Here is a 26,311-nt window from a genome sequence, read left to right as displayed (position 1 = left end):
TTGTGTTAGCATACTGCCTTTTATGCTTCAGTTGCAGATGCACACATTGCTGACGACAAACATCGGCATCCTCCAACATCTGTCTGTTGTGTTTGGGTAACAGCAGGTACAGGTGAATTGGCAAGTTGTGTCGCCAAAACATCTGTGATACCAGCATCATTGGTCAGTAGTCATATCAAATCTACACTGGTCATCTTTCTAATGTTCTTTCTGCTGCTTGGGAGGGCTCTCATAGTAGCATCAGAATTTGTGCTGCTGTGTCAGTAGCCTTAAGTTCAGGTGCACAGTTTGAGCCTGTAACAGGTCCACACTTTATTCCTGTATTGCTGCATCTGTACTCACTGTATGTGTTTCGGTGCTAGAGGTGACATTCACTGCTTCAGCCCACATACTGTGACCACTGTCAGTTGTGCTCTCAATTTTAGCGCATGCTAGAACTTTAGCAGGATGCTCGATACTGTGTCAGCCTTCTCTCCCAATGTCTGCAATGACAAATGTTGATGCACTGCCCCAACTGTATGAGGTAACAACTGGTAACTTATGAAGCAATAGCATGCGCAGCAACTGTTTAGGCATCAGACCAGGGACAGCTAACAAACGTAAAGCTCACAACATTTGGTATGGTGATCTGTTGCCTAGCTGCTTGTCGTTAGAAGCTATCTGCAGCCAAAGCTCCAGCAACAGTGCATAATGTTGCATGAGATCCTCCTTTAGTGATGTTCAGCAACACTGTGGCAGAATGTGTTCCATTTCTTCTACCACTGCTCCTTCTAAATGTGCAACCATGATTATATATGTGTCAGTGATGTGTGCAGTCCATGTTGTTAAAAAATACATTTTATGCATGTGTACCATGTCAGTGGCAATTAGGCCAGAACAGCAGAAATTTGACATGACCAAAATGGGTTGCGGAATACACATTTTGCCAATTTATGTCAGTGGCTGCATATTGCGGCATAGCTAGAGATGTGGTTTGTTCCATTTTAAGTTCGTCTTTGGAATTTGTGGTATTGCATATATCATTACTGAATGGGGGGTGGGGGTTGGAATCCTCAGTACTGAACCTCCTCTTCAACAAATCATGTCAGAGTCATCACTGTGGGTAGTTTGTCAACAAGAATAATTCCCATATAAAAACCATGGACACAACAATTCACACTGCATAATTGTTTATTGCCCACACACTAAGTCATAATAAAACAAGGAACTAGAATATCTAACAAACCTTTCCATTGATAATAAAGACTGTCTCTGAAACCAGCAACTCATCATTTGTCTTTAGTGTCAACTACTTGCACAGGAACTGATGTCTCCACAGTTTCATAGTGTTTTTAGAAGTTTTTGTGCAGAAATCACAACTGTTCCAGTGTGCAGCCTTTTTTTCCAATCTCTGATGACTATATTGAGGTGTCTGGGAAGTAATTTCCAATCCTCTTAAAAATCGTAATTCATATTCAATACCCACAGGTGGATTATACCTCTGATCAGTACTTCTGTAACAATGTTTCTCCTGTGTTATTCTCCAGATGAATTGATTTGTAGTACAAAACTTCAGAGGTCTTTATAATGTCACATCCTGCTTCCTTTATTACATCAACATAATTAGCTAAGGAATAGAGCACCCTGAATTTGAAGCGCTGACTGCACTGCTTGTACATCCATGCTAAATATGCACACTGCTAGTCTTATATAAATGTCATTGGTATAGAGGGCATTGTTCGTTCTCTATAACATATACAGGTGGCTGTCTGAAAATAGCAGCCTCAATTTGAATTAAGCTATGCACATGCTGAGATTATGTAATAAGGTGTGCATCTAGAAGCCTGCTTAGTCTACGTGATTCACTTCATATGGTATGTTATTTACTATGAAGTTTCAAGCTCAGTATTAATGTGATATAGATCTTGTTTTACTGGATGGATAAAAAATCTACTCACGGAGTGGCAGCACAAGAGCACACATATAAAGGTATAGAAATGTGTAAGCTTTAGGAGCCTGTGGCTCCTTCTTCTGGCAGAAGGGTTGAAGGTGAAGGTAGAGGATTAGGAATGGAAAAGTTCAGAAAATTCACCTCGAACTGGGTTCAAGGGAGACTCACTGGATGGAATGAGAAGGAAAGACTGATTTTTGGGGACTGCACTAGATGATATTTGAAAACCTGAGAGCTTGAAGATGGAAGATAGGGTAATACACAAGACAGAGATTATTGACAAAACATCAGCACAAGTTAATTGACACTGACATCTCTGCCATACGGTCTCATGATGAGACTGACATGTTAAAATTCTTGGAATCAGTAAATGCATTCTCCCAGTTAAATATCACTTGGTCCTATTCTGAATCCCATGCTACTTTCCTTGGTGTTGACCTCATCCTCACAAATGGTCAGGTACATTCTTCTATTCACATTAAACCTACGGACGACCAACAGTTCTTAAATTAAGACAGTTGCCATCCTTTCCATGACAAATGTTCCCTCCCCTATGGACTTGGCATTTAAGGCAAACGTATTTCTTCAGATGTGGATTCCTCACAGTATTACGCCACCATTCTCACCTCAGCTTTCACTGAACATAATTACTCCAGCTACCTAATTCAAAAGCAGATTTCCCTGGTCATCACATCCAATCCTGGTACTGCTGGTCCCTCCAAAAGAACAACTTAGAGGCACATGTCTTGTCACTCTGTATTATCCATCCCTTGAATGTATCAATCAGTTAATTTGACAAGGCTATGACTTCTTAAAATCCAGGCCTGAAATGATGTCCATTCTGTCAGACAATTCGCCCACCATGCTTAGAATAGCTTTTTGTCGCCATCATAATCTCTGCAATACCCTTGTTAGACTCTATGCTCCTTCCGCACCCATTTCCTTACGCTACGGCTACTACCGTTGTGATTGTCCCCCATGTAAGACATGCCTCATATAGCTTCCTAACATCACCTATATCAGCCCTGTATCTGGCAAGCATATACTATCAGAGGGAGAGCCACAGATGAATTGAAACATCATGTACCAGCTGTTATGTGAATACTGTTTGAATACTGAAGAAGGAGCCACTGGCTCTGAAAGCTGACATATTTCAGTGATTTTAAATGTGTGTTCTCCTGACATAGCTTGATGAGTAGATTTTTTAGCTATTCACCTACATTGAACTTTATTCCTTGTGTAATGAGAAAGCAGCATATTTGCACTCACTCAGGTTTGTTCATTTGTGTCAATAATGCAACCAATGTAGTTATTCGAGAATTTCTGTGTGAATTCTGGAACCACTCAGCCTTCTGCTGTCTTGAACACACGATATTCTGGATATGAGAATGGGATGGTAGAATCCTTCTTACTGTGAGTCACATCTTTGTGTGTGCAGGTTTAAAATCAGTCGCAGGAAGAAAGTAGACGCAGTGGACGAATGGTACTGACAAGTACCTGTCAAGCAATCCATAAATGTTTTAGTGAGTGTGTAAGGAAAAACCGTGGAGCTTATATGCAGCTCTGTGCTTATTGTGTCACTGACTATTGTTATTAAAACAAGGGCAGTTGAAAAATAACTTTTGGAAACTCCTGACATAAGCTTGCTATAGGCAAAACTTATTTCTGATTCATGTTAAGAGAAGTTATGGTATCTAAGCCAACTTTCTTTCACCGAGCGAGGTGGCGCAGTGGCTAGCACACTGGACTCGCACTCGGGAGGGCGACGGTTCAATCACACATCCAGCCATCCTGATTTAGGTTTTCCGTGATTTCCCTAAATCGCTCCAGGCAAATGCCGGGATGGTTCCTTTGAAAGGGCATGGCCGACTTCCATCCCCGTCCTTCCCTCATCCGATGTGACTGATGACCTCGCTGTCTGGTCTCCTCCCCCAAATAACCCCAACCCAACCCAACTTTCTTTTAACTTTAACCCAATTTGTTTCTGACGTTCGGCTGTATGAGAGACTTACAGGAAGTTACATATTTATGTGGAAAGTGAGAGCTTTATTGTGTACAGAGGTTAAATACATCATTAATTGATGAAAAGTAAAGTTTGTATGTCTACTTGTTTCATAAGTAGAAAGAGTCTAAAAATTCCTGTACCTAGCGTTATTCTATGGAGAAGAAGTCAAGAGGGTTCCCAGCAGCTGGCTAGCCAATAAAGAAGAGTGGCTGCAAGTTCCAAGTAAGTCACCTCGTAAAGAAGTGGAAGGTGGTTTGGGGGAATAAACTGATATAGCCCAGATCCACACTCACACTTTAAGTTGTTACAACACGACAACTTGTGTGAAAGGACCAAGAAAACAGGAATTTAAATCAAAAATGAGAGAAGAAGCTGTTATGCGTTGCCATAGCAACCAAAAATAATAAGACAAGGGAATTACTCTGAGAAATTGGAATATGTTCAAGTATCCAATGGAGCAAAATTTGAAGGAAAAGAATGTGAAGAAATGAAAAACTCACCATGATAAAAATAGTAAATAATATTTCGATGTATTTGTCTAAGAGGAAATACGCATAGAATGCTTCAACCAAGGAGATCCAGTGCGGGGAGTATACAGCTCTCACACACATTGCGGGGACGCAGACGCGGAAACCAACATACATCTAACGCCGCCGGCACCAGCTGCTGTTCACCGATGCTGACCGGTCTCCACATCCGCTCACCTACGCAACACGAATTCTACCACGGGTGAGCGTGAAACAAAACTTGATTACTTTAGTACAAAGTGGTTGGGTAAACTCAAGACCCAGCTATGGCCATGGATATTAGCAAAGAAGTGCCTGACTGGGCTGAGTTGATTAATTTAATCAAAGCTCAGAGTCTTAAGTTAAACTTATTAAGTTCTCAATTAAATACCCAGAGTGAAGCTTTAAATGCTCAGAGTGAAACACTAAATATTCAAATGACAAATTTAGGTTTGTTAAACGGCAAAGTTGACTCTCAAAGCAAAGAATTTAGTAATCTATGCGAAGGCATGGGTGCTTTGAAGACTGAGTTCGACACTATAAGTAATAAAGTAGAGAATTTAAAAGCAGATTTAAAGAACAAGTAGACAAATTCTTTGACCACTCATATAAATCATATGTTTACTGACCTTAGTCTGAAACAGAGTAACACTTTTCAAGATTTATCGAAAAGGTTAGAACTTAACATTGAGAACAAACATAACAATGTAGAATGCGAACTCATTGAAAAGTTAGGATCTTTTGAAAACATGTACAATATTAAGTATAATGATGTAAGGCAGGGGTTGAATGCTTTGAAAGAGAGAGTAGATAAGCAGAATGAATTAATGTCAGTCATTCAGTCGCAAATTACAGGTGTCAATACAAGGGTAGATAATGTAGGAAGAAATTTCAAAGAGAAAATAGCTAACTCTGATGTTATAAATGTAATTAGTTTGGAGGAACAATTTGGAGAAATTATAGATCGAAAGGTTACGGAGAGAATGACATCCGGAAACGTATCACCTATTCCTTCTTCCGAGCTTAGTGATACCAGAAAGGGTATGGATGACCTGTGGAGAGAAATTAAGCTTATCCAAGATAAAGTAGAGAAAAGGGTAACTTCACCTAATGTATTGACTAGTGAAGCGATGACTGATTTGTAATGGGGAGCTAATTCAGGGTTATCTTGACAATTCCCTAATTTTAAGGTCACACGGAGATGTCCATTCAATCCATTTCTTAAAAACATTTAACCAAGCTTTACCAAAAAATTGGGAAGATTCCAAGAAGATCGAATTTGCTGTGGGGTACCTTCTAGGGGAAGCCTCAGAATGGAGAACAGTAAATATTGAGACTTTTTGCTCTTGGGGGAGACTTTCAAAAGAAATTTGAAGAGAAGTACTGGTCTGCCAGTGCTCAAGAAAAGTTAATATCAGATCTGTGGGAACCAAAATATTATAATAATACTTGGGGTACTATGAGGAAGTATTTCGACTGGCATTTAACATGAGCAAAGTATTTAGATAAGCCAGTGGAAAAAGAAGGGTTAGGACGTATTTTAATTTGGCGATTGCTAATCCATACGAGAAAAGACATCTTGTGTAGTGGTTGGAAAACGATAGAAGAGTTGTTGTCTCTTGTTGACACACTTGATGCAATAAATAAGGACCGCAACGAAACTTTACACCAAAATGAAAGTTCGAACTATAAAAGAAATAGTGGAAATTATTTTAAAAAACATGAGGCAAACACAGCAATAATACACCAGTACAATAAGAAAAGTTGTAACAACAATTATCAAAAGGAGCATCCACATTCAAATTTAGATCCGGTAGCTTCTCAAGAATTTGTACTGAGTAACCATAAAACACAGAATGGGAGTATAGTATCTCATTTCAGTAACCAGCCCATAATTAGTTTGTAAATGACATGGCTGCTTTCACAGGTGGTCCAGCCTCTGATGGCGTAGGATAAGCATGTGACAGGACTGGAGTAGGAGATGCTGGATGGGTGGATAAAAACACTAAGAAACTCTAATCTCTGAGTAATTGAGAATACCAAACCCCATATTTTACATGTAAAATGACTCTTGATATACATGAATACTGTATGTGCCCCCCCCCCCCCCCCACCCACACCCACCCATGAACCATACACCTTGCCATTGGTGGGGAGGCTTGCGTGCCTCAGCGATACAGATAGCCGTACCGTAGGTGCAACCACAACGGAGGGGTATCTGTTGAGAGACCAGACAAACATATGGTTCCTGAAGAGGGGCAGCAGCCTTTTCAGTAGTTGCAGGGGCAACAGTCTGAATGATTGACTGATCTGGCCTTGTAACATTAACCAAAACGGCCTTGCTGTGCTGGTACTGCGAACGGCTGAAAGCAAGGGGAAACTACGGCCGTAATTTTTCCCGAGGGCATGCAGCTTTACTGTATGGATAAATGATGATGGCGTCCTCTTGGGTAAAATATTCCGGAGGTAAAATAGTCCCCCATTCGGATCTCTGGGCGGGGACTACTCAAGAGGACTTCGTTATCAGGAGAAAGAAAACTGGCGTTCTACAGATCGTAGCGTGGAATGTCAGATCCCTTAATCGGGCAGGTAGGTTAGAAAATTTAAAAAGGGAAATGGATAGGTTAATGTTAGATATAGTGGGAATTAGTGAAGTTCGGTGGCAGGAGGAACAAGACTTTTGGTCAGGTGAATACGGGGTTGTAAATACAAAATCAAATAGGGGTAATGCAGGAGTAGGTTTAATAATGAATAAAAAAATAGGAGTGTGGGTAAGCTACTACAAACAACATAGTGAACGCATTATTGTGGCCAAAGCCCACACCTACAACAGTAGTACAAGTCTATATGCCAACTAGCTCTGCAGATGATGAAGAAACTGAAGAAATGTATGATGAGATAAAAGAAATTATTCAGGTAGTGAAGGGAGACGAAAATTTAATAGTCATGGGTGACTGGAATTCGTCAGTAGGAAAAGGGAGAGAAGGAAACATAGTAGGTGAATATGGATTGGGGCTAAGAAATGAAAGAGGAAGCCGCCTGGTAGAATTTTGCACAGAGCACAACTTAATCATAGCTAACACTTGGATCAAGAATCATAAAAGAAGGTTGTATACATGGAAGAAGCCTGGAGATACTGACAGGTTTCAGATAGATTATTTAATGGTAAGACAGAGATTTAGGAACCAGGTTTTAAATTGTAAGACATTTCCAGGGGCAGATGTGGACTCTGACCACAATCTATTGGTTATGAACTGTAGATTAAAACTGAAGAAACTGCAAAAAGGTGGGAATTTAAGGAGATGGGACCTGGATAAACTGACTAAACCAGAAGATGTACAGAGTTTCAGGGAGAGCATAAGGGAACAATTGACAAGAATGGGGGAAAGAAATACAGTAGAAGAAGAATGGGTAGCTTTGAGGGATGAAGTAGTGAAAGCAGCAGAGGATCAAGTAGTAAAAAGACGTGGGCTAGTAGAAATCCTTGGGTAACAGAAGAAATATTGAATTTAATTGATGAAAGGAGAAAATATAAAAATACAGTAAATGAAGCAGGCAAAAAGGAATACAATCATCTAAAAAATGAGATCGACAGGAAGTGCAAAATGGCTAAGCAGGCATGGCCAGAGGACAAATGTAAGGAAAAATATAGAGGCTTATCTCACTAGGGGTAAGATAGATACTGCCTACAGGAAAATTAAAGAGACCTTTGGAGAAAAGAGAACCACTTGTATGAATATCAAGGGCTCAGATGGAAACCCAGTTCTAAGCAAAGAAGGGAAAGCAGAAAGGTGGAAGGAGTATATAGAGGGACTATACAAGGGCGATGTACTCGAGAGCAATGTTATAGAAAGGGAAGAGGATGTAGATGAAGATGAAATAGGAGATATGATACTGCGTGAAGAGCTTGATAGAGCACTGAAAGACCTAAGTCGAAACAATCCCCCGGGAGTAGACAACATTCCATTAGAACTACTGACAGCCTTGGGAGAGCCAGTCCTGACAAAACTCTACCATCTGGTGAGAAAGATATATGAGACAGGCGAAATTCCCTCAGACTTCAAGAAGAATATAATAATTCCAATCTCAAAGAAAGCAGGTGTTGACAGATTTGAAAATTACCGAACTATCAGTTTAATAAGTCACGGCTGCAAAATACTAATGCAAATTCTTTACAGACGAATGGAAATATTGGTAGAAGCTGACCTCGGGGGAGATCAGTTTGGATTCCGTAGAAATATGGGAACACGTGAGGCAGTACTGACCTTACGACTTATCTTAGAAGAAAGATTAAGAACAGGCAAACCTACGTTTCTACATTTGTAGACTTGGAGAAAGCTTTTGACAATGTTGACTGGAATACTCTCTCTCAAATTCTGAAGGTGGTAGGGGTAAAGTACAGGGAGCGAAAGGCTATTCACAATTTGTACAGAAACCAGATGGCTCATGGTGTGGGTTCCTGTAGTCATGTCCTAGTTCATGAACCACGGGCAACATATGAGTGGCCAAGTAAGTGGTCCCGACAGTCGGGATACCAGTTACTTTGGAAGAAGGCTGGGCGTCTCGGACATATTCTGAGTTGTGGTCACCTTTGTGCTCATACGGCAAAGACTACCAAATCCACCGGTTAGTCCCTCAACCGTTAGGGGTAAAACTCAATGGGACTCGGGGCAAGTAAGGCTAGCAACCTGCTTCCCTGGTACTTTAAATATGATGCTGGCAACAATCAGAGCAAAATGCCTCGGACCTTTGGAGGTGACGGAGTCTCACCTCTAACTGACAAACCAGGGACTCCTAAGATAAAACTTGGCAAACAAATGGTAATGAGATGGGGAGTTATTAATATCAATGGGGGCTACTCTGGGAAGAAGGTAGAGCTGGCAGAGGCTGCAAGTAAGTTGGGGCTGGACGTTTTAGCTGTTGGTGACATTCGGGTAAGGGGTGAGAAGGAAGAGGAAGTGGGAGAATACAAGGTCTACCTGTCAGGAGTCAAAGCAGGACTAGCACAATGGGGTGTAGGGCTTTACATCAGGAAAGAAATGGAACCCAGCGTAGTTGCAATAAGGTATGTAAACGAACGAATGATGTGGATAGATTTGACAGTGTCTGGAAAGAAAATTAGGATTGTGTCAGTATATTCGCATTGTGAAGGGACAGATCAAGATAAGATGGATAGTTTTTATGAGGTACTCAGTGACGTAGTTGTTAGAATAAAGGACAAGGACAGTGTTCTGCTCATGGGTGATTTTAATGCCAGGATTGGAAATCGAACAGAAGGGTATGAAAAGGTTATGGGTAAATTTGGAGAGGATATGGAGGCCAACAGGAACGGGAAACAACTCTTGGATTTCTGTGCCAGTATGGGCTTGGTAATCACAAACTCATTTTTTAAACATAAGAACATTCACCGGTATACTTGGGAAGGCAGGGGAACCAGATCTGTCATTGACTATATAATAACAGATCAGGAATTCAGGAAGGCTGTGAGGGACACACGTGTATTCAGGGGATTCTTTGATGACACTGATCATTATTTAATCTGCAGTGAAATTGGGATTGTGAGGCCGAAAGTGCAGGAGGTCAGGTCCACATGTAGGAGGATAAGAGTGGAGAAACTTCAGGATAATGAAATCAGGCACAAGTACATAACAGTGATCTCTGAAAGGTACCAGTTAGTTGAATGTAGTCAATTACAGTCATTGGAAAAGGAATGGACAAGGTACAGGGACACAGTACTAGAAGTGGCTAAAGAACGTCTTGGAACAGTAGTGTGTAAAAGCAGGATGAAGCAAACAGCTTGGTGGAATGACACAGTCAAGGCAGCCTGAAAAAGGAAAAAGAAGGCGTATCAAAAATGGCTACATACTAGAACTCAGGTAGACAGAGAAAGTTATGTTGAAGAAAGAAACAAAGCCAAACAGATAATTGCAGCATCCAAGAAGAAATCTTGGGAAGACTTTGGAAACAGGTTGGAGACTATGGGTCAAGCTGCTGGAAAACCATTCTGGAGTGTAATTAGCAGTCTTCGAAAGGGAGGTAAGAAGGAAATGTCAAGTATTTTGGACAGGTCAGGAAAACTGCTGGTGAATCCTGTGGATTCCTTGGGCAGATGGAGGGCATATTTTGAAGAGTTGCTCAATGTAGGTAAAAATACGATCAGTAATGTTTCAGATTTCGAGGTACAATGGGATAGGAATGACGATGGAAATAGGATCACATTTGAGGAAGTGGAGAAAATGGTCAATAGATTACAGTGTAATAAAGCAGCTGGGGTGGATGAAATTAAGTCGGAACTCATCAAATACAGTGGAATGTCAGGTCTTAAATGGCTACACAGGATAATTAAAATGGCCTGGGAGTCGGGACAGGTTCCATCAGACTGGACAAAAGCAGTAATCACACCAATCTTTAAACATGGAAACAGAAAAGATTGTAACAACTACAGAGGTATCTCTTTAATCAGCGTTGTGGGTAAAATCTTCTTAGGTATTATTGAAAGGAAAGTGCGAGTATTAGTTGAGGACCAATTGGATGAAAATCAGTGTGGGTTCAGGCCTCTTAGAGGTTGTCAGGACCAGATCTTTAGCTTACGGCAAATAATGGAGAAGTGTTATGAGTGGAACAGGGAATTGTATCTATGCTTTATAGATCTAGAAAAGGCATATGACCTGGTTCCTAGGAGGAAGTTGTTTTCTGTTCTACGAGATTATGGAATAGGAGGCAAACTTTTGAAAGCAATTAAAGGTCTTTACATGGATAGTCAGGCAGCAGTTAGAGTTGACGGTAAATTGAGTTCATGGTTCAGAGTAGTTTCAGGGGTAAGACAAGGCTGCAACCTGTCTCCACTGTTGTTCATATTATTTATGGATCATGTGTTGAAAACAATAGACTGGCTGGGTGAGATTAAGATATGTGAACACAAAATAAGCAGTCTTGCATATGCGGATGACTTAGTTGTGATGGCAGATTCGATTGAAAGTTTGCAAAGTAATATTTCAGAGCTAGATCAGAAATGTAAGGACTATGGTATGAAGATTAGCATCTGCAAAACGAAAGTAATGTCAGTGGGAAAGAAATATAAACGGATTGAGTGCCAAATAGGAGGAACAAAGTTAGAACAGGTGGACGGTTTCAAGTACTTAGGATGCATATTCTCACAGGATGGCAACATAGTGAAAGAACTGGAAGCGAGGTGTAGCAAAGCTAATGCAGTGAGCTCTCAGCTACGATCTACTCTCTTCTGCAAGAAGGAAGTCAGTACCAAGACCAAGTTATCTGTGCACCGTTCAATCTGTCGACCAACTTTGTTGTATGGGAGCGAAAGCTGGGTGGATTCAGGTTACCTTATCAACAAGGTTGAGGTTACGGATATGAAAGTAACTAGGATGATTGCAGGTACTAGTAGATGGGAACAATGGCAGGGGGGTGTCCACAGTGAGGAAATCAAAGAAAAACTGGGAATGAACTCTATAGATGTAGCAGACAGGGCGAACAGGCTTAGATGGTGAGGTCATGTTACACGCATGGGAGAAGCAAGGTTACCCAAGAGACTCATGGGTTCAGCAGTAGAGGGTAGGAGTCGGGGCAGACCAAGGAGAAGGTACCTGGATTTGGTTAAGAATGATTTTGAAGTAATAGTTTTAACATCAGAAGAGGCACCAATGTTAGCACTGAATAGGGGATCATGGAGGAATTTTATAAGGGGGGGCTATGCTCCAGACTGAACGCTGAAAGGCATAATCAGTCTTAAATGATGATGATGATGATAATGATGACCAGATGGCAGTTATAAGAGTCGAGGGACATGAAAGGGAAGCAGTGGTTGGGAAGGGAGTGAGACAGGGTTGTAGCCTCTCCCCGATGTTATTCAATCTGTATATTGAGCAAGCAGTAAAGGAAACAAAAGAAAAATTCGGAGTAGGTATTAAAATCCATGGAGAAGAAATAAAAAGTTTAAGGTTCGCCGATGATATTGTAATTCTGTCAGAGACAGCAAAGGACTTGGAAGAGCAGTTGAACGTAATGAACAGGGTCTTGAAAGGAGGGTATAAGATGAACATCAACAAAAGCAAAACGAGGATAATGGAATGTAGTCGAATTAAGTCGGGTGATGCTGAGGGAATTAGATTAGGAAATGAGACACTTAAAGTAGTAAAGGAGTTTTGCTATTTGGGGAGCAAAATAACTGATGATGGTCGAAGTAGAGAGGATATAAAATGTAGACTGGCAATGGCAAGGAAAGCGTTTCTGAAGAAGAGAAATTTGTTAACATCTAGTATAGATTTAAGTGTCAAGAAGTCATTTCTGAAAGTATTTGTATGGAATGTAGCCATGTATGGAAGTGAAACATGGACGATAAATTGTGTGAACAAGAAGAGAATAGAAGCATCTGAAATGTGGTGCTACAGAATAATGCTGAAGATTAGATGGGTAGATCACATAACTAATGATGAGGTATTGAATAGAACTGGGGAGAAGAGGAGTTTGTGGCACAACTTGACAAGAAGAAGGGATCGGTTAGTAGGACATGTTCTGAGGCATCAAGGGATCACAAATTTAGCATTGGAGGGCAGTGTGGAGGGTAAAAATCATAGAGGTAGACCAAGAGATAAATACACTAAGCAGATTCAAAAGGATGTAGGCTGCAGTAGGTACTGGGAGATGAAGAAACTTGCACAGGATAGGGTAGCATGGAGAGCTGCATCAAACCAGTCTCAGGACTGAAGACCACAACAACAACAACAACTGTATGTGTGGCAATTCTGCAGAACATAACTATGACATAACAAGAGTTACCAGTACTTATCTTATAATGGCCTCATGCTCATTGTTGTCCAAGTAATAACATGAACTGTATGGCAGACGTAGCGCACAGAAAATATAAACAGGAAATATGGAACAGGTTCTTACGTACAATGACAGAAGTGTGAAAACAATTGGAATGCAGTTCAGCGTTGGAGATGGCATCTACATCTATCTACATCTACATCCATACTCCGCAAGCCACCTGACGGTGTGTGGTGGAGGGTACCCTGAGTACCTCTATCGGTTCTCCCTCCTATTCCAGTCTCGTATTGTTCGTGGAAAGAAGGATTGTTGGTATGCTTCTGTGTGGGCTCTAATCTCTCTGATTTTATCCTCATGGTCTCTTCGCGAGATATACGTAGGAGGGAGAAATATACTGCTTGACTCATCAGTGAAGGTATTTTCTCGAAACTTTAACAAAAGCCCGTACCGAGCTACTGAGCGTCTCTCCCGCAGAGTCTTCCACTGGAGTTTATCTATCATCTCCGTAACGCTTTCGCGATTACTAAATGATCCTGTAACGAAGCGCGCTGCTCTCCGTTGGATCTTCTCTATCTCTTCTATCAACCCTATCTGGTACGGATCCCACACTGCTGAGCAGTATTCAAGCAGTGAACGAACAAGCGTACTGTAACCTACTTCCTTTGTTTTCGGATTGCATTTCCTTAGGATTCTTCCAATGAATCTCAGTCTGGCATCTGCTTTACCGACGATCAACTTTATATGATCATTCCATTTTAAATCACGCCTAATGCGTACTCCCAGATAATTTATTTTTTATTTATTTTTATTTTATTTTTATTTATTTATTTTTTATTTTATTTAATTTTCCCTGCACCATGCGTCAATTTGCTGCAGATCCTCCTGCATTTCAGTACAATTTTCCATTGTTACAACCTCTCGATACACCACAGCATCATCTGCAAAAAGCCTCAGTGAACTACCGATGTCATCCAGTTGCTGACCTTCTATTTTGTAGCTAAATGATAAGGGATCTGTCTTTCTATGTATTCGCAGCACATTACACTTGTCTACATTGAGATTCAATTGCCATTCCCTGCACCATGCATCAATTCGCTGCAGATCCTCCTGCATTTCAGTACAATTTTCCATTGTTACAACCTCTCGATACACCACAGCATCATCTGCAAAAAGCCTCAGTGAACTTCCGATGTCATCCACAAGGTCATTTATGTATATTGTGAATAGCAACGGTCCTTTGACACTACCCTGCGGCACACCTGAAATCACTCTTACTTCGGAAGACTTCTCTCCATTGAGAATGACATGCTGCGTTCTGTTATCTAGGAACTCTTCAATCCAATCACACAATTGGTCTGATAGTCCATATGCTCTTACTTTATTCATTAAACGACTGTGGGGAACTGTATCGAACGCCTTGCGGAAGTCAAGAAACACAGCATCTACCTGTGAACCTGTGTCAATGGCCCTCTGAGTCTCGTGGACGAATAGCACGAGCTGGGTTTCGCACGACTGTCTTTTTCGAAACCCATGCTGATTCCTACAGAGTAGATTTCTAGTCTCCAGAAAAGTCATTATACTCGAACATAATACGTGTTCCAAAATTCTACAACTGATCGACGTTAGAGATATAGGTCTATAGTTCTGCACATCTGTTCGACGTCCCTTCTTGAAAACGGGGATGACCTGTGCCCTTTTCCAATTCTTTGGAACGCTACGCTCTTCTAGAGACCTACGGTACACCGCTGCAAGAAGGGGGGCAAGTTCCTTCGCATACTCTGTGTAAAATCGAACTGATATCCCATCAGGTCCAGCGGCCTTTCCTCTTTTGAGCGATTTTAATTGTTTCTCTATCCCTCTGTCGTCTATTTCGATATCTACCATTTTGTCATCTGTGCGACAATCTAGAGAAGGAACTACAGTGCAGTCTTCCTCTGTGAAACAGCTTTGGAAAAAGACATTTAGTATTTCGGCCTTTAGTCTGTCATCCTCTGTTTCAGTACCATTTTGGTCACAGAGTGTGTGGACATTTTGTTTTGATCCACCTACCGCTTTGACATAAGACCAAAATTTCTTAGGGTTTTCTGCCAAGTCAGTACATAGAACTTTACTTTCGAAGTCATTGAACGCCTCTTGCATAGCCCTCCTCACACTACATTTCGCTTCGCGTAATTTTTGTTTGTCTGCAAGGTATTGGCTATGTTTATGTTTGCTGTGAAGTTCCCTTTGCTTCCGCAGCAGTTTTCTAACTCGGTTGTTGTACCACGGTGGCTCTTTTCCATCTCTTATGATCTTGCTTGGCACATACTCATCTAACGCATATTGTACGATGGTTTTAAACTTTGCCCACTGATCCTCAACACTATCTATACTTGAGTCAAAACTTTTGTGTTGAGCCGTCAGGTACTCTGTAATCTGCTTTATGTCACTTTTGCTAAACAGAAAAATCTTCCTACCTTTTTTAATATTTCTATTTACGGCTGAAATCATCGATGCCGTAACCGCTTTATGATCGCTGATTCCCTGTTCTGCGTTAACTATTTCAAATAGTTTGGGTCTGTTTGTCACCAGAAGGTCTAATATGTTATCGCCACAAGTCGGTTCTCTGTTTAACTGCTGAAGGTAGTTTTCAGATAAAGCACTTAAAAAAATTTTCACTGGATTCTTTGTCCCTGCCACCCGTTATGAACGTTTGAGCCTCCCAGTCTATATCCGGCAAATTAAAATCTCCACCCAGAACTATAACATGGTGGGGAAATCTACTCGAAATATTTTCCAAATTATCCTTCAGGTGCTCAGCCACAACAGCTGCTGAGCCAGGGGGCCTATAGAGACATGCAATTACCATGTCTGAGCCTGCTTTAACCGTGACCTTCACCCAAATCATTTCACATTTCGGATCTCCGTCAATTTCCTTCGATACTATTGCACTTCCCCCATGAACCATGGACCTTGCCGTTGGTGGGGAGGCTTGCGTGCCTCAGCGATACAATGCCCGTACCGTAGGTGCAACCACAACGGAGGGGTATCTGTTGAGAGGCCAGACAAACATGTGGTTCCTGAAGAGGGGCAGCGGCCTTCTCAGTAGTTGCAGGGGCAACAGTCTGGATGATTGACTGATCTGGCCTTGTAACATTAACCAAAACGGCCTTGCTGTGCTTGTACTTCGAACGGCTGAAAGCAAGGGGAAACTACAGCCGTGATTTTTCCCGAGGACATGCAGCTTTACTGTATGATTAAATGATGATGGGGTCCTCTTGGGTAAAATATTCCGGAGGTAAAATAGTCCCCCATTCGGATCTATGGGCGGGGACTACTCAAGAGGACGTCATTATCAGGAGAAAGAAAACGCATTCTACGGATCGGAGCGTGGAATGTCAGATCCCTTAATGGGGCAGGTAGGTTAGAAAATTTGAAAAGGGAAACGGATAGGTTAAAGTTAGATATAGTGGGAATTAGTGAAGTTTGGTGGCAGGAGGAACAAGACTTTTGGTCAGGTGATTACAGGGTTATAAATACAAAATCAAATAGGGGTAATGCAGGATTAGGTTTAATAATGAATAAAAAAATAGGAGTGCGGGTTAGCTACTACAAACAGCATAGTGAACGCATTATTGTGGCCAAGATAGACACAAAGCCCATGCCTACTACAGTAGTACAAGTTTATATGCCAACTAGCTCTGCAGATGACGAAGAAATTGAAGAAATGTATGACGAGATAAAAGAAATTATTCAGGTAGTGAAGGGAGACGAAAATTTAATAGTCATGGGTGACTGGAATTCGTCAGTAGGAAAAGGAAGAGAAGGAAACATAGTAGGTGAATATGGATTGGGGGGAAGAAATGAAAGAGGAAGCCGCCTGGTAGAATTTTGCACAGAGCATAACTTAATCATTGCTAACACTTGGTTCAAGAATCATAAAAGAAGGTTGTATACCTGGAAGAATCCTGGAGATACTAAAAGGTATCAGATAGATTATATAATGGTAAGACAGAGATTTAGGAACCAGGTTTTAAATTGTAAGACATTTCCAGGGGCAGATGTGGATTCTGACCACAATCTATTGGTTATGAACTGCAAATTGAAACTGAAGAAACTGCAAAAAGGTGGGAATTTAAGATGATTCGACCTGGATAAACTGAAAGAACCAGAGGTTGTAGAGAGTTTCAGGGAGAGCATAAGGGAACAATTGACAGGAATGGGGGAAAGAAATACAGTAGAAGAAGAATGGGTAGCTTTGAGGGATGAAGTAGTGAAGGCAGCAGAGGATCAAGTAGGTAAAAAGATGAGGGCTAATAGAAATCCTTGGATAACAGAAGAAATATTGAATTTAATTGATGAAAGGAGCAAATATAAAAATGCAGTAAATGAAGCAGGCAAATAGGAATACAAACGTCTCAAAAATGAGATTGACAGGAAGTGCAAAATGGCTAAGCAGGGATGGCTAGAGGACAAATGTAAGAATGTAGAGGCTTGTCTCACTAGGGGTAAGATAGATACTGCCTACAGGAAAATTAAAGAGACCTTTGGAGAGAAGAGAACCACTTGTATGAATATCAAGAGCTCAGATGGCAACCCACTTCTAAGCAAAGAAGGGAAGGCAGAAGGGTGGAAGGAGTATATAGAGGGTTTATACAAGGGCGATGTACTTGAGGACAATATTATGGAAATGGAAGAGGATGTAGATGAAGATGAAATGGGAGATACGATACTGCGTGAAGAGTTTGACAGAGCACTGAAAGACCTGAGTCGAAACAAGGCCCCGGGAGTAGACAACATTCCATTAGAACTACTGATGGCCTTGGGAGAGCCAGTCATGACAAAACTGTACCATCTGGTGAGCAAGATGTATGAAACAGGCGAAAGACCCACAGACTTCAAGAAGAATATAATAATTCCAATCCCAAAGAAAGCAGGTGTTGACAGATGTGAAAATTACCGAACTATCAGTTTAATAAGTCACAGCTGCAAAATACTAACGCGAATTCTTTACAGACGAATGGAAAAACTAGTAGAAGCCGACCTCGGGGATGATCAGTTTGGATTCCGTAGAAATACTGGAACACGTGAGGCAATACTGACCTTACGACTTATCTTAGAAGAAAGATTAAGGAAAGGCAAACCTACGTTTCTAGCATTTGTAGACTTAAGAGAAAGCTTTTGACAATGTTGACTGGAATACTCTCTTTCAAATTCTAAAGGTGGCAGGGGTAAAATACAGGGAGCGAAAGGCTATTTACAATTTGTACAGAAACCAGATGGCAGTTATAAGAGTCGTGGGACATGAAAGGGAAGCAGTGGTTGGGAAGGGAGTAAGACAGGGTTGTAGCCTCTCCCTGATGTTATTCAATCTGTATATTGAGCAAGCAGTAAAGGAAACAAAAGAAAAATTCGGAGTAGGTATTAAAATTCATGGAGAAGAAATAAAAACTTTGAGGTTCGCCGATGACATTGTAATTCTGTCAGAGACAGCAAAGGACTTGGAAGAGCAGTTGAACGGAATGGATGGTGTTTTGAAGGGAGGATATAAGATGAACATCAACAAAAGCAAAACGAGGATAATGGAATGTAGTCAAATTAAATCGGGTGATGCTGAGGGTATTAGATTAGGAAATGAGACACTTAAAGTAGGAAAGGAGTTTTGCTATTTGGGGAGCAAAATAACTGATGATGGTCGAAGTAGAGAGGATATAAAATGTAGACTGGCAATGGCAAGGAAAGCGTTTCTGAAGAAGAGAAATTTGTTAACATCTAGTATAGATTTAAGTGTCAGGAAGTCGTTTCTGAAAGTATTTGTATGGAGTGGAGCCATGTATGGAAGTGAAACATGGACGATAACCAGTTTGGACAAGAAGAGAATAGAAGCTTTTGAAATGTGGTGCTACAGAAAAATGCTGAAGATAAGGTGGGTAGATCACGTAACTAATGAGGAGGTATTGAATAGGACTGGGGAGAAGAGAAGTTTGTGGCACAACTTGACTAGAAGAAGGGATCGGTTGGTAGGACATGTTTTGAGGCATCAAGGGGTCACAAATTTAGCATTGGAGGGCAGTGTGGAGGGTAAAAATCGTAGAGGGAGACCAAGAGATGCATACACTAAGCAGATTCAGAAGGATGTAGGTTGCAGTAGGTACTGGGAGTTGAAGAACTCGCACAGGATAGAGTAGCATGGAGAGCTGCATCAAATCAGTCTCAGGACTGAAGACCACAACAACAACAACAGCTATTGCACTTTTTATCGCTATAAACACGCCTCCCCCTTCACTGTCCAGCCTGTCTCTGCGGTATACATTCCAATCTGAGTTTAAGATTTTATTACTGTTTAGATCTGGTTTCAGCCAACTTTCTGTCCCTAGTACTATATGGGCGTTGTGACCGTTTATTAATGAGAGCAGTTCTGGGACCTTTCTATAGACGCTCTTGCAGTTTACTATTACCACATTAATATTGTTATTTCCTGTTGCATTTTGCCTACTCCTAGCTTGCCGCGTCTCAGGAGGCGTCTTGTCGGGCCTAGGGAGGGAATTCTCTAATCTAAAAAACCCCCATGTGCACTCCACACGTACATGGTTACTGTTGTATGTACAAAAAAATAAGGAAGGAAAACATTTCATCTCATTTATGTTTACTCATTTGTCTTCTGGTCTGTGTTTTAGGTCTTGTTCCTAAGATACGTGGTGTAAGTTCTTCTTCGGCAAATGTAATCAGAACATATATGTGTACCACTGTTGACCATTATGCCTCCACCTATGGTGATAAAGGCTGGGGCTGTGGCTACAGGTAAGCCATTACTATATCACTTCCTATTTTCTTGTTAGCTCTTAAACTATTCTTGTCATGTGGGATACATGACTTATTTTTTAGATAAAAGGAAAACAAAGCCATTGTATATGTTCATAGCTGCTGAATTACGAGACTGACTTTGAGGTAAATATGCATTTTTTATGTGGCATTGGAAATATACTTCAAAGGCATAACATGTATGGAACTTGATGATCAGTTAGTACCCAGATAAAAATGCTAAAAACCACTGACCTGCCATCAGGAGAATTGTTCTCACAAACATCTACATTCTGCACCAAATACAAGCAAACACATACTACATGTAAAGTTTGTTGTTTTTCCGGTGCACTTGGAAACATCAGTCTGTTCTTTGTTATTATTAGAGCAGAGTTGCTGTTGTGTAGTAAAATTTCTTGTAACTGTACCAAACTCTGCTGACATGTCTTTGCAAAGATCATTCAAAAATCAAGAAACTGGAAGTACGAAGAAGAAAGTACAGTACTCAAAAAGGATAGCAGCTGACGAGAGAAACACAGTTAACACTTTAGCAGCAGTAACACACAATCTGCGTGTCACTACAAGGCAGCTTGGAAGTGCAAATAGGAGCATCCAGAGGAATGATGTGTGAATACTACAGTCTGATGAATTTCATTCTTTCCACATTTTGCTCCATCAAGACCTTCATCACAGAGTCCATCAGAATCCATTGCAGTTCTCCAAATGGTTTCTATTAGAACTGCCAAGTGATATGTCATTTCTGTAAAATATATTGTTTATGGATGAAACATAGTTCACAAGCCCAGGGCAAATGAATCTTTATGCTATACACTGCTATTCAGTTGAAGATCCATGTTGGCTGAGAGAAATGAATCAGTAACTATCTTGATCTTGCCAATGTGTGGTTCAAGCTTTTCAAGAATAACATCGCTGGTGCTGTATTATTGATGGGACACTAAACAGCCATTACTATCTACAGTTCCTAACAGGTCTGCTCCCCTAGTTATTGGCAGACATCTTACACAAGGCACTCCATGTGTTACCAACCTGGTTGATGTCTTGCCCTTTCTTCACAGATACTTATAAACATTTTTAACAAGATATTTGGAGCAGATTGTGTGTTCAGGTGTTCAGGAAACACAAGATGGGTTGCACACTCAGAAGGCTATACACCTCTGGTTTCGTATCAGTGGCATAAATTAAAACAAAAGGTCTACAAGGAAACACTGATATTTCCTGAAGACATGAAATGTCATACAACAAGTCTGTGTTGTGATAAGTCCAGATAAGTCAGCATGCAGTTTATCTGTCCAGAATTGCTTTATAGTGTGTATTGATTTCAAGGTCAATTTTTGAACATTTGATATGAAAGCCATAATAACATACTACCATACCTGAGTTAGGTGTTGGCTCGCATTTGATACGGTAAGACAGGTATTTGGGAACCTCTTTCCTGATGGCAGAACAGTCGTTTGCAATGCTGTTAGCTTGTTACTATTTGCTCAATTTCCACACATTATAAATATAGTAAGGAAAGTTTTGGCAGAATGTAAATACTTCAGGAGTAAAGTACGCAACTCACTGAATTGTAGAAGCATTGAGTCATGGACAACAAAGTGACTAGGTTCAGCAACTTTTGCAATCAGAATAATTCCCAATTTGAGGATGTAGAAATTAGTAAGCTAACATACTTTGCATACTTCCACTCTCTGATGTCATACGGAATAATATTCTCGGGCAACTCAACACCTAGCAAAAGGTATTGACTGCTCAAAAGAAAGTAGTTAGAGTAATGTGTGGGGGTTCATAGTTGCACATCTTGTAGGCATCTGTAACTGCTTCACAGTACATTTACTCAGTATCGAATTTTTTTCTCAACAACATGGACCCGTTTAAAATCAACAGTGACATTCATGATTACAATACCAGAAAAAAGAAAGACTTACACTATCCTTTACTTAACCTATCTTTGGCACAGAAAGGGGTAAAATATGCTGCTATAAAACTTCTTGATAAATTACCAGATGAAATAGAATGTGTGACAGACAGCAGTAATAGTTCCAAAAAAATTGAAATCATACCTCCTTGACAACTCATTCTTTAACGTATATGAATTCTTGAATATGAGTAAATAAATCTGAAGATACAATATATGCATTTTTTGTCATTTAAGGGAATGGGATAGATAATAGAAATATTCAGATGTAGCACTATAATGTAAAAAAAAAAGAAAAAAAACTTTTTTTCCTGTGCGCATTTCTTGTGCATTTGACACATTCCACATCATAACGGTTTTTCCGTTGCTGCAGCTATGCCTTGAAAATGGCAGTGTGTGCTCCAGTCGAAATATTGGCAGTTGTTGGCAGTGTCTTTGTGCTGCATTTCTATATGTTATTTGAACATTGTATACACCAGGAGAAATGCAGGTCTCACAAGAGGCAATTATTTAACATAGGTTCTTATTCAAACAGCAAAATTTGCTACGGGTATGAATAAGGTAAAAGAAAAGAAAATACTGAAAGAAACAAAGCACTTGAGAGTTTTGAGTAAATGATAAAAGAATCATGGTAGAGCATGCTTAACTAAATGAATGCACCATAAAGGAATGACACATTGAGTTGCAGGCAGGCACAATGAAAAGACTGTTGCACATTTAGCTCTTGGTCAAAGCCTTCTCCAGATAAGGACACACACACACACACACACACACACACACACACACACACAGGACCACCATCTCCCTCAGCCTGGACCAGTATGCAACTGTCACATTAAGGAGAGCAGCAATCTGGAGGGGGCAGGGAAGAGGAAGGGGTAGAAGGGTATGGTTGGAGGGGAGAGAAAATTGCTCTCTGGTAGAGCATGCAGGGTCTAGATGGAAACATGACAAGAAGGCTGTGGGGTTGAGAGAGATGGGGGGGGGGGGGGAGCAGAAAAAGACAGAAGCAGGGAAAGGGAAAGACAGGCAGGTGCACTGGCAGAGGATGGCACACAATGAGGGTGAGGGGACGTGAGTAGGGAAGAGGTGATAGGGCAGACGGAGCAGAAACAGTTCGGTTGAGGGTGTGGGGACTGTAGGTTACCTTAGGTTGAGGCCGGGATAATTTCAGGAGCCGAGAAAGCGTTGTAAGGTAAACTCCTAGCTGCAAGTTTAGAAAAGCTGGTGGTGGAGGAAAGGATACAGATGGCCAGGGATACAGGTGGCCAAGGATACAGATGGTTGGTTTTTGAAGCAGCCATTGCAGTCAAGCATGATATGTTCAGCTGCATGTTTTACCACACGGTGCTCTGCTTTGCTCTTTGCCACAGTTTGACGGTGGCTGTTCATCCTGGTGGACAGCTGGTTGGTGGCCATACCAATATAGAATACTGTGCAGCGATTGCAGTGGAGCTCGTATATAATATGGCTGGTTTCCCAGGTGGCCTGGCCTCTGATGCGATAGAATAAGCCAGTGACAGGACTGAAATCGAAGTGCTAGGTGGGTGGATTGGGCAGGTCACTCAACTGTCTCTTCCAAAGGCATATGGTACTTGTGGAAAGAGGTTGGGATTGGGAGTGGCCTAGGGAGGGACTAGGTTGTTGTCGAGGTGGTGTGGGCAATGGAACACCACTTTAGGGTGGGTGGGAAGGATCTTGGGTAGGATGTTTCTCATTTCAGGGCATGATGATAGCTAATCGAAGCCCTGACAGAAGATACAGAAGATGTGGTTCAGTTGTTCCAGTCCATGATGGAATTGGATGACAGGGGGTGGGGGGGGGGGGGGGGAGATCCTTTGTTGCAGCTGCTTCTTAGGGTGGCAAGAGGGTTGGGGGTATGTGAGGAAATGGCACAAGATATCTGTTTGTGAATTAGATCAGAGGGATAGTGCCTGTCTGTAGAAGCTGTGGTGAGACCTTCAGCATACTGGACAAGGAGTTCTTGTGAAGGGTGTTCTTGTGAATGCAGATACACCGTTCCCAGGTAGCCAGGCTGTATGGAAGGTATTTTTTGTTATGCTAGGGATGTGTACTTTTAAATTGCAGGTACTTTTGGTGATTGATGGGTTCAGTGTGGACAGAGGTGTGGATGGAGCCATCAGAGAGGAGGAGGTCAGCATCCAGGAAGGTGGCATGCTGGTTTGAGGATGATCAAGTGAAATGGATGGGACAGAAGGATTGAGGAAGTGAAGGAATGAGGATAGGGTGTCTTGGCCCTGAATCCATATTGTGAAAGTATCGTCAGTGACCCTAAACCAGACTAAGGGTTTGGCATTTTGGGAGGCTAGAAAGGTTTGGAACAACTGAACATATCCTTGATCAGGGCTCTGATTACCTTTCATCATAACTGAATTGAGGGACATCCTACTCTAGATCTTTCTTGCCCATCCTAAAGTAGTGTTCTGTTGCCCACACAACCTCCACAACATCCTAGCCGATCCCTATGCCACTCCCATTTCCAACCTCTTGCTACAGAGATCGTATCCCTATGGAAGACCAGGTGCAAGACCTGCCCAATCCACCCACCCAGCACGTCCTGTTCCAGGCATATCCTACCGCATCAGAGGTGGGACGACTTTTGAAAGCGACCGTGTCATATACCAGCTCTGCTGCAATAATTGCACAGCTTTTTTTATTTGTGTGACTGCCAACCAGCTGTCCACCAGGATTAACAGCCACTGCCAAACTGTTTCCAAGAGCAAAGTAGACCACCCTGTTGCACAACATGCAGCTGAACGTAACTTACTTGATTGCAGTAGCTGCTTCACAACTTGGGCCATCTATATCCTCCCCTCCACCACCAGCTTTTCTGAACTGTGCAAATGATAGTTATTGTTACAATACTTTCCCTGCTCCCAAAATTATCCTGGCTGCAACCTAAGGCAACCTACAGCCCCCACATCCTTCACCCAACTGTTTCCGCCCCCTCTGTCTTAGCATCTCATACCTATTCACGCCCCCTCACCATCACTGTGTGCTGCCCTCACCCAACGCATCTGCACGTCTTTCTACTTCCCTGCTCCTCTCCTTTTCTGCTCCCCTTTCCCTCTCCCCTCCTCCCAGAACCACAGCCTCCCACAGTTGTGCCTGGTGACAGTATTGACATGGCTCCATCTAGTCCCTTCATGCTCCCCAATATAGTGCTCTTCTCTCCCCTGACTCATACCCTGCTATCCCTTCCCCTTCCTTGCCCCCTCCAGATTGCTGCTTTTGTTCAATGTGACAGTTACATTCAGGCCTGAGCTGCCAGGAACTGCAGTCCTGTGTGCATGAGGTGTGCTTACTTGTGTGAAGGAATGCATGTGCTTGCTTTTCTGAGGAAGGCTTTCACCAAAAGATAAATGGGCAAGTCTTTTCGTTGCGTCCATCTTCAACTCAATGTGTCATGTTTATGGTGAGTAGTGATCTGTCCTTTTTCTTATATTTTCGATATTTCAACTCAAAAAAGATCATTTACCAGACAACTCTTCAGCACAAAACAGTGACATTAAAACAGATGCACAGTATTTCTGGTTCACGCAAAAGAATGTTACGAGGGCTATTCAGAAAGTAGGGAATGTTTCCGACTGACGCCACTATGCATGCGCCACTCACGTATATTTTGGTATGTGCGTGCTCGGCAGCTCAGTCGCCATCCATCCATACAGTGGGAGCATCTCTGCACGTCTGGTTTTTTCGATATTTGAATTTGAAATGTGTTCTGCAATCAAAAATCCTGCCAGTTGTGAGGTGTGGTCTGTGATAAGGTTTTTGTAGGCAAAAAACCTAAAATCTATAGAAATTTATTGTGCACAGTGCGAAATGTACAGAAACAATGTAATTTTTGGATTTTCTGTCCGGAAATGGTGCATTTGGTTTAAACATGGCCGAACCAACGTTCATGATGAAGAGAGGAGAGGACGCCCAAGCATTGTGACTGACGATCTTATTGCTAAAGCCGGGATGGTTCCTCTGAAAGGGCACGGCCGCCTTCCTTCCCCACCCTTCCCTAATCCGATGAGACCAGTGACCTCGCTGCCTGGTCTCCTTCCCCAAACAACCCAACCTACTTGTTGCTAAAGTTGATGAAATGATTCGTGAAAACCGTTGCTTCACAATAACGGAGCTTTTGATTTCTTTTCCACAAGTTTCATGGACTTTGTTGTTTGAAATTGTCGTTCAAAAGCTTTGATGACGACGAGGAAATCCAGGTGGGTGTGACTCACTGGCTGAAGTCTCAGGTGGCAGAATTTTACGATGAAGGTCTTTGAAAGCTTGTCCAACGCTATGATTAGTGCCTCATTGTGTTTGGTGACTATGCGGAAAGATAGTATGTCAGCTGCTCT

General features: G+C 41.6%; 1 protein-coding gene across 1 annotated transcript in view; it reads left to right on the top strand.

Annotated features, from left to right (window-relative positions):
* The window catches only part of LOC126234403 (zinc finger-containing ubiquitin peptidase 1-like), a 224,105-nt gene that overhangs the window by 81,788 nt on the left and 116,006 nt on the right, over positions 1–26,311 (top strand). The window contains exon 6 of the mRNA XM_049943091.1: positions 19,885–20,008. Within this exon, the coding sequence (XP_049799048.1) occupies positions 19,885–20,008 (124 nt within the window). The remainder of the gene's footprint in view (positions 1–19,884; positions 20,009–26,311) is intronic.

This window comes from Schistocerca nitens, chromosome 2 (genome assembly GCF_023898315.1).
Source record: "Schistocerca nitens isolate TAMUIC-IGC-003100 chromosome 2, iqSchNite1.1, whole genome shotgun sequence".
NCBI classification, from domain to species: Eukaryota; Metazoa; Arthropoda; class Insecta; order Orthoptera; family Acrididae; genus Schistocerca; species Schistocerca nitens.
This window is presented reverse-complemented; position numbering and strand designations above follow the sequence as displayed.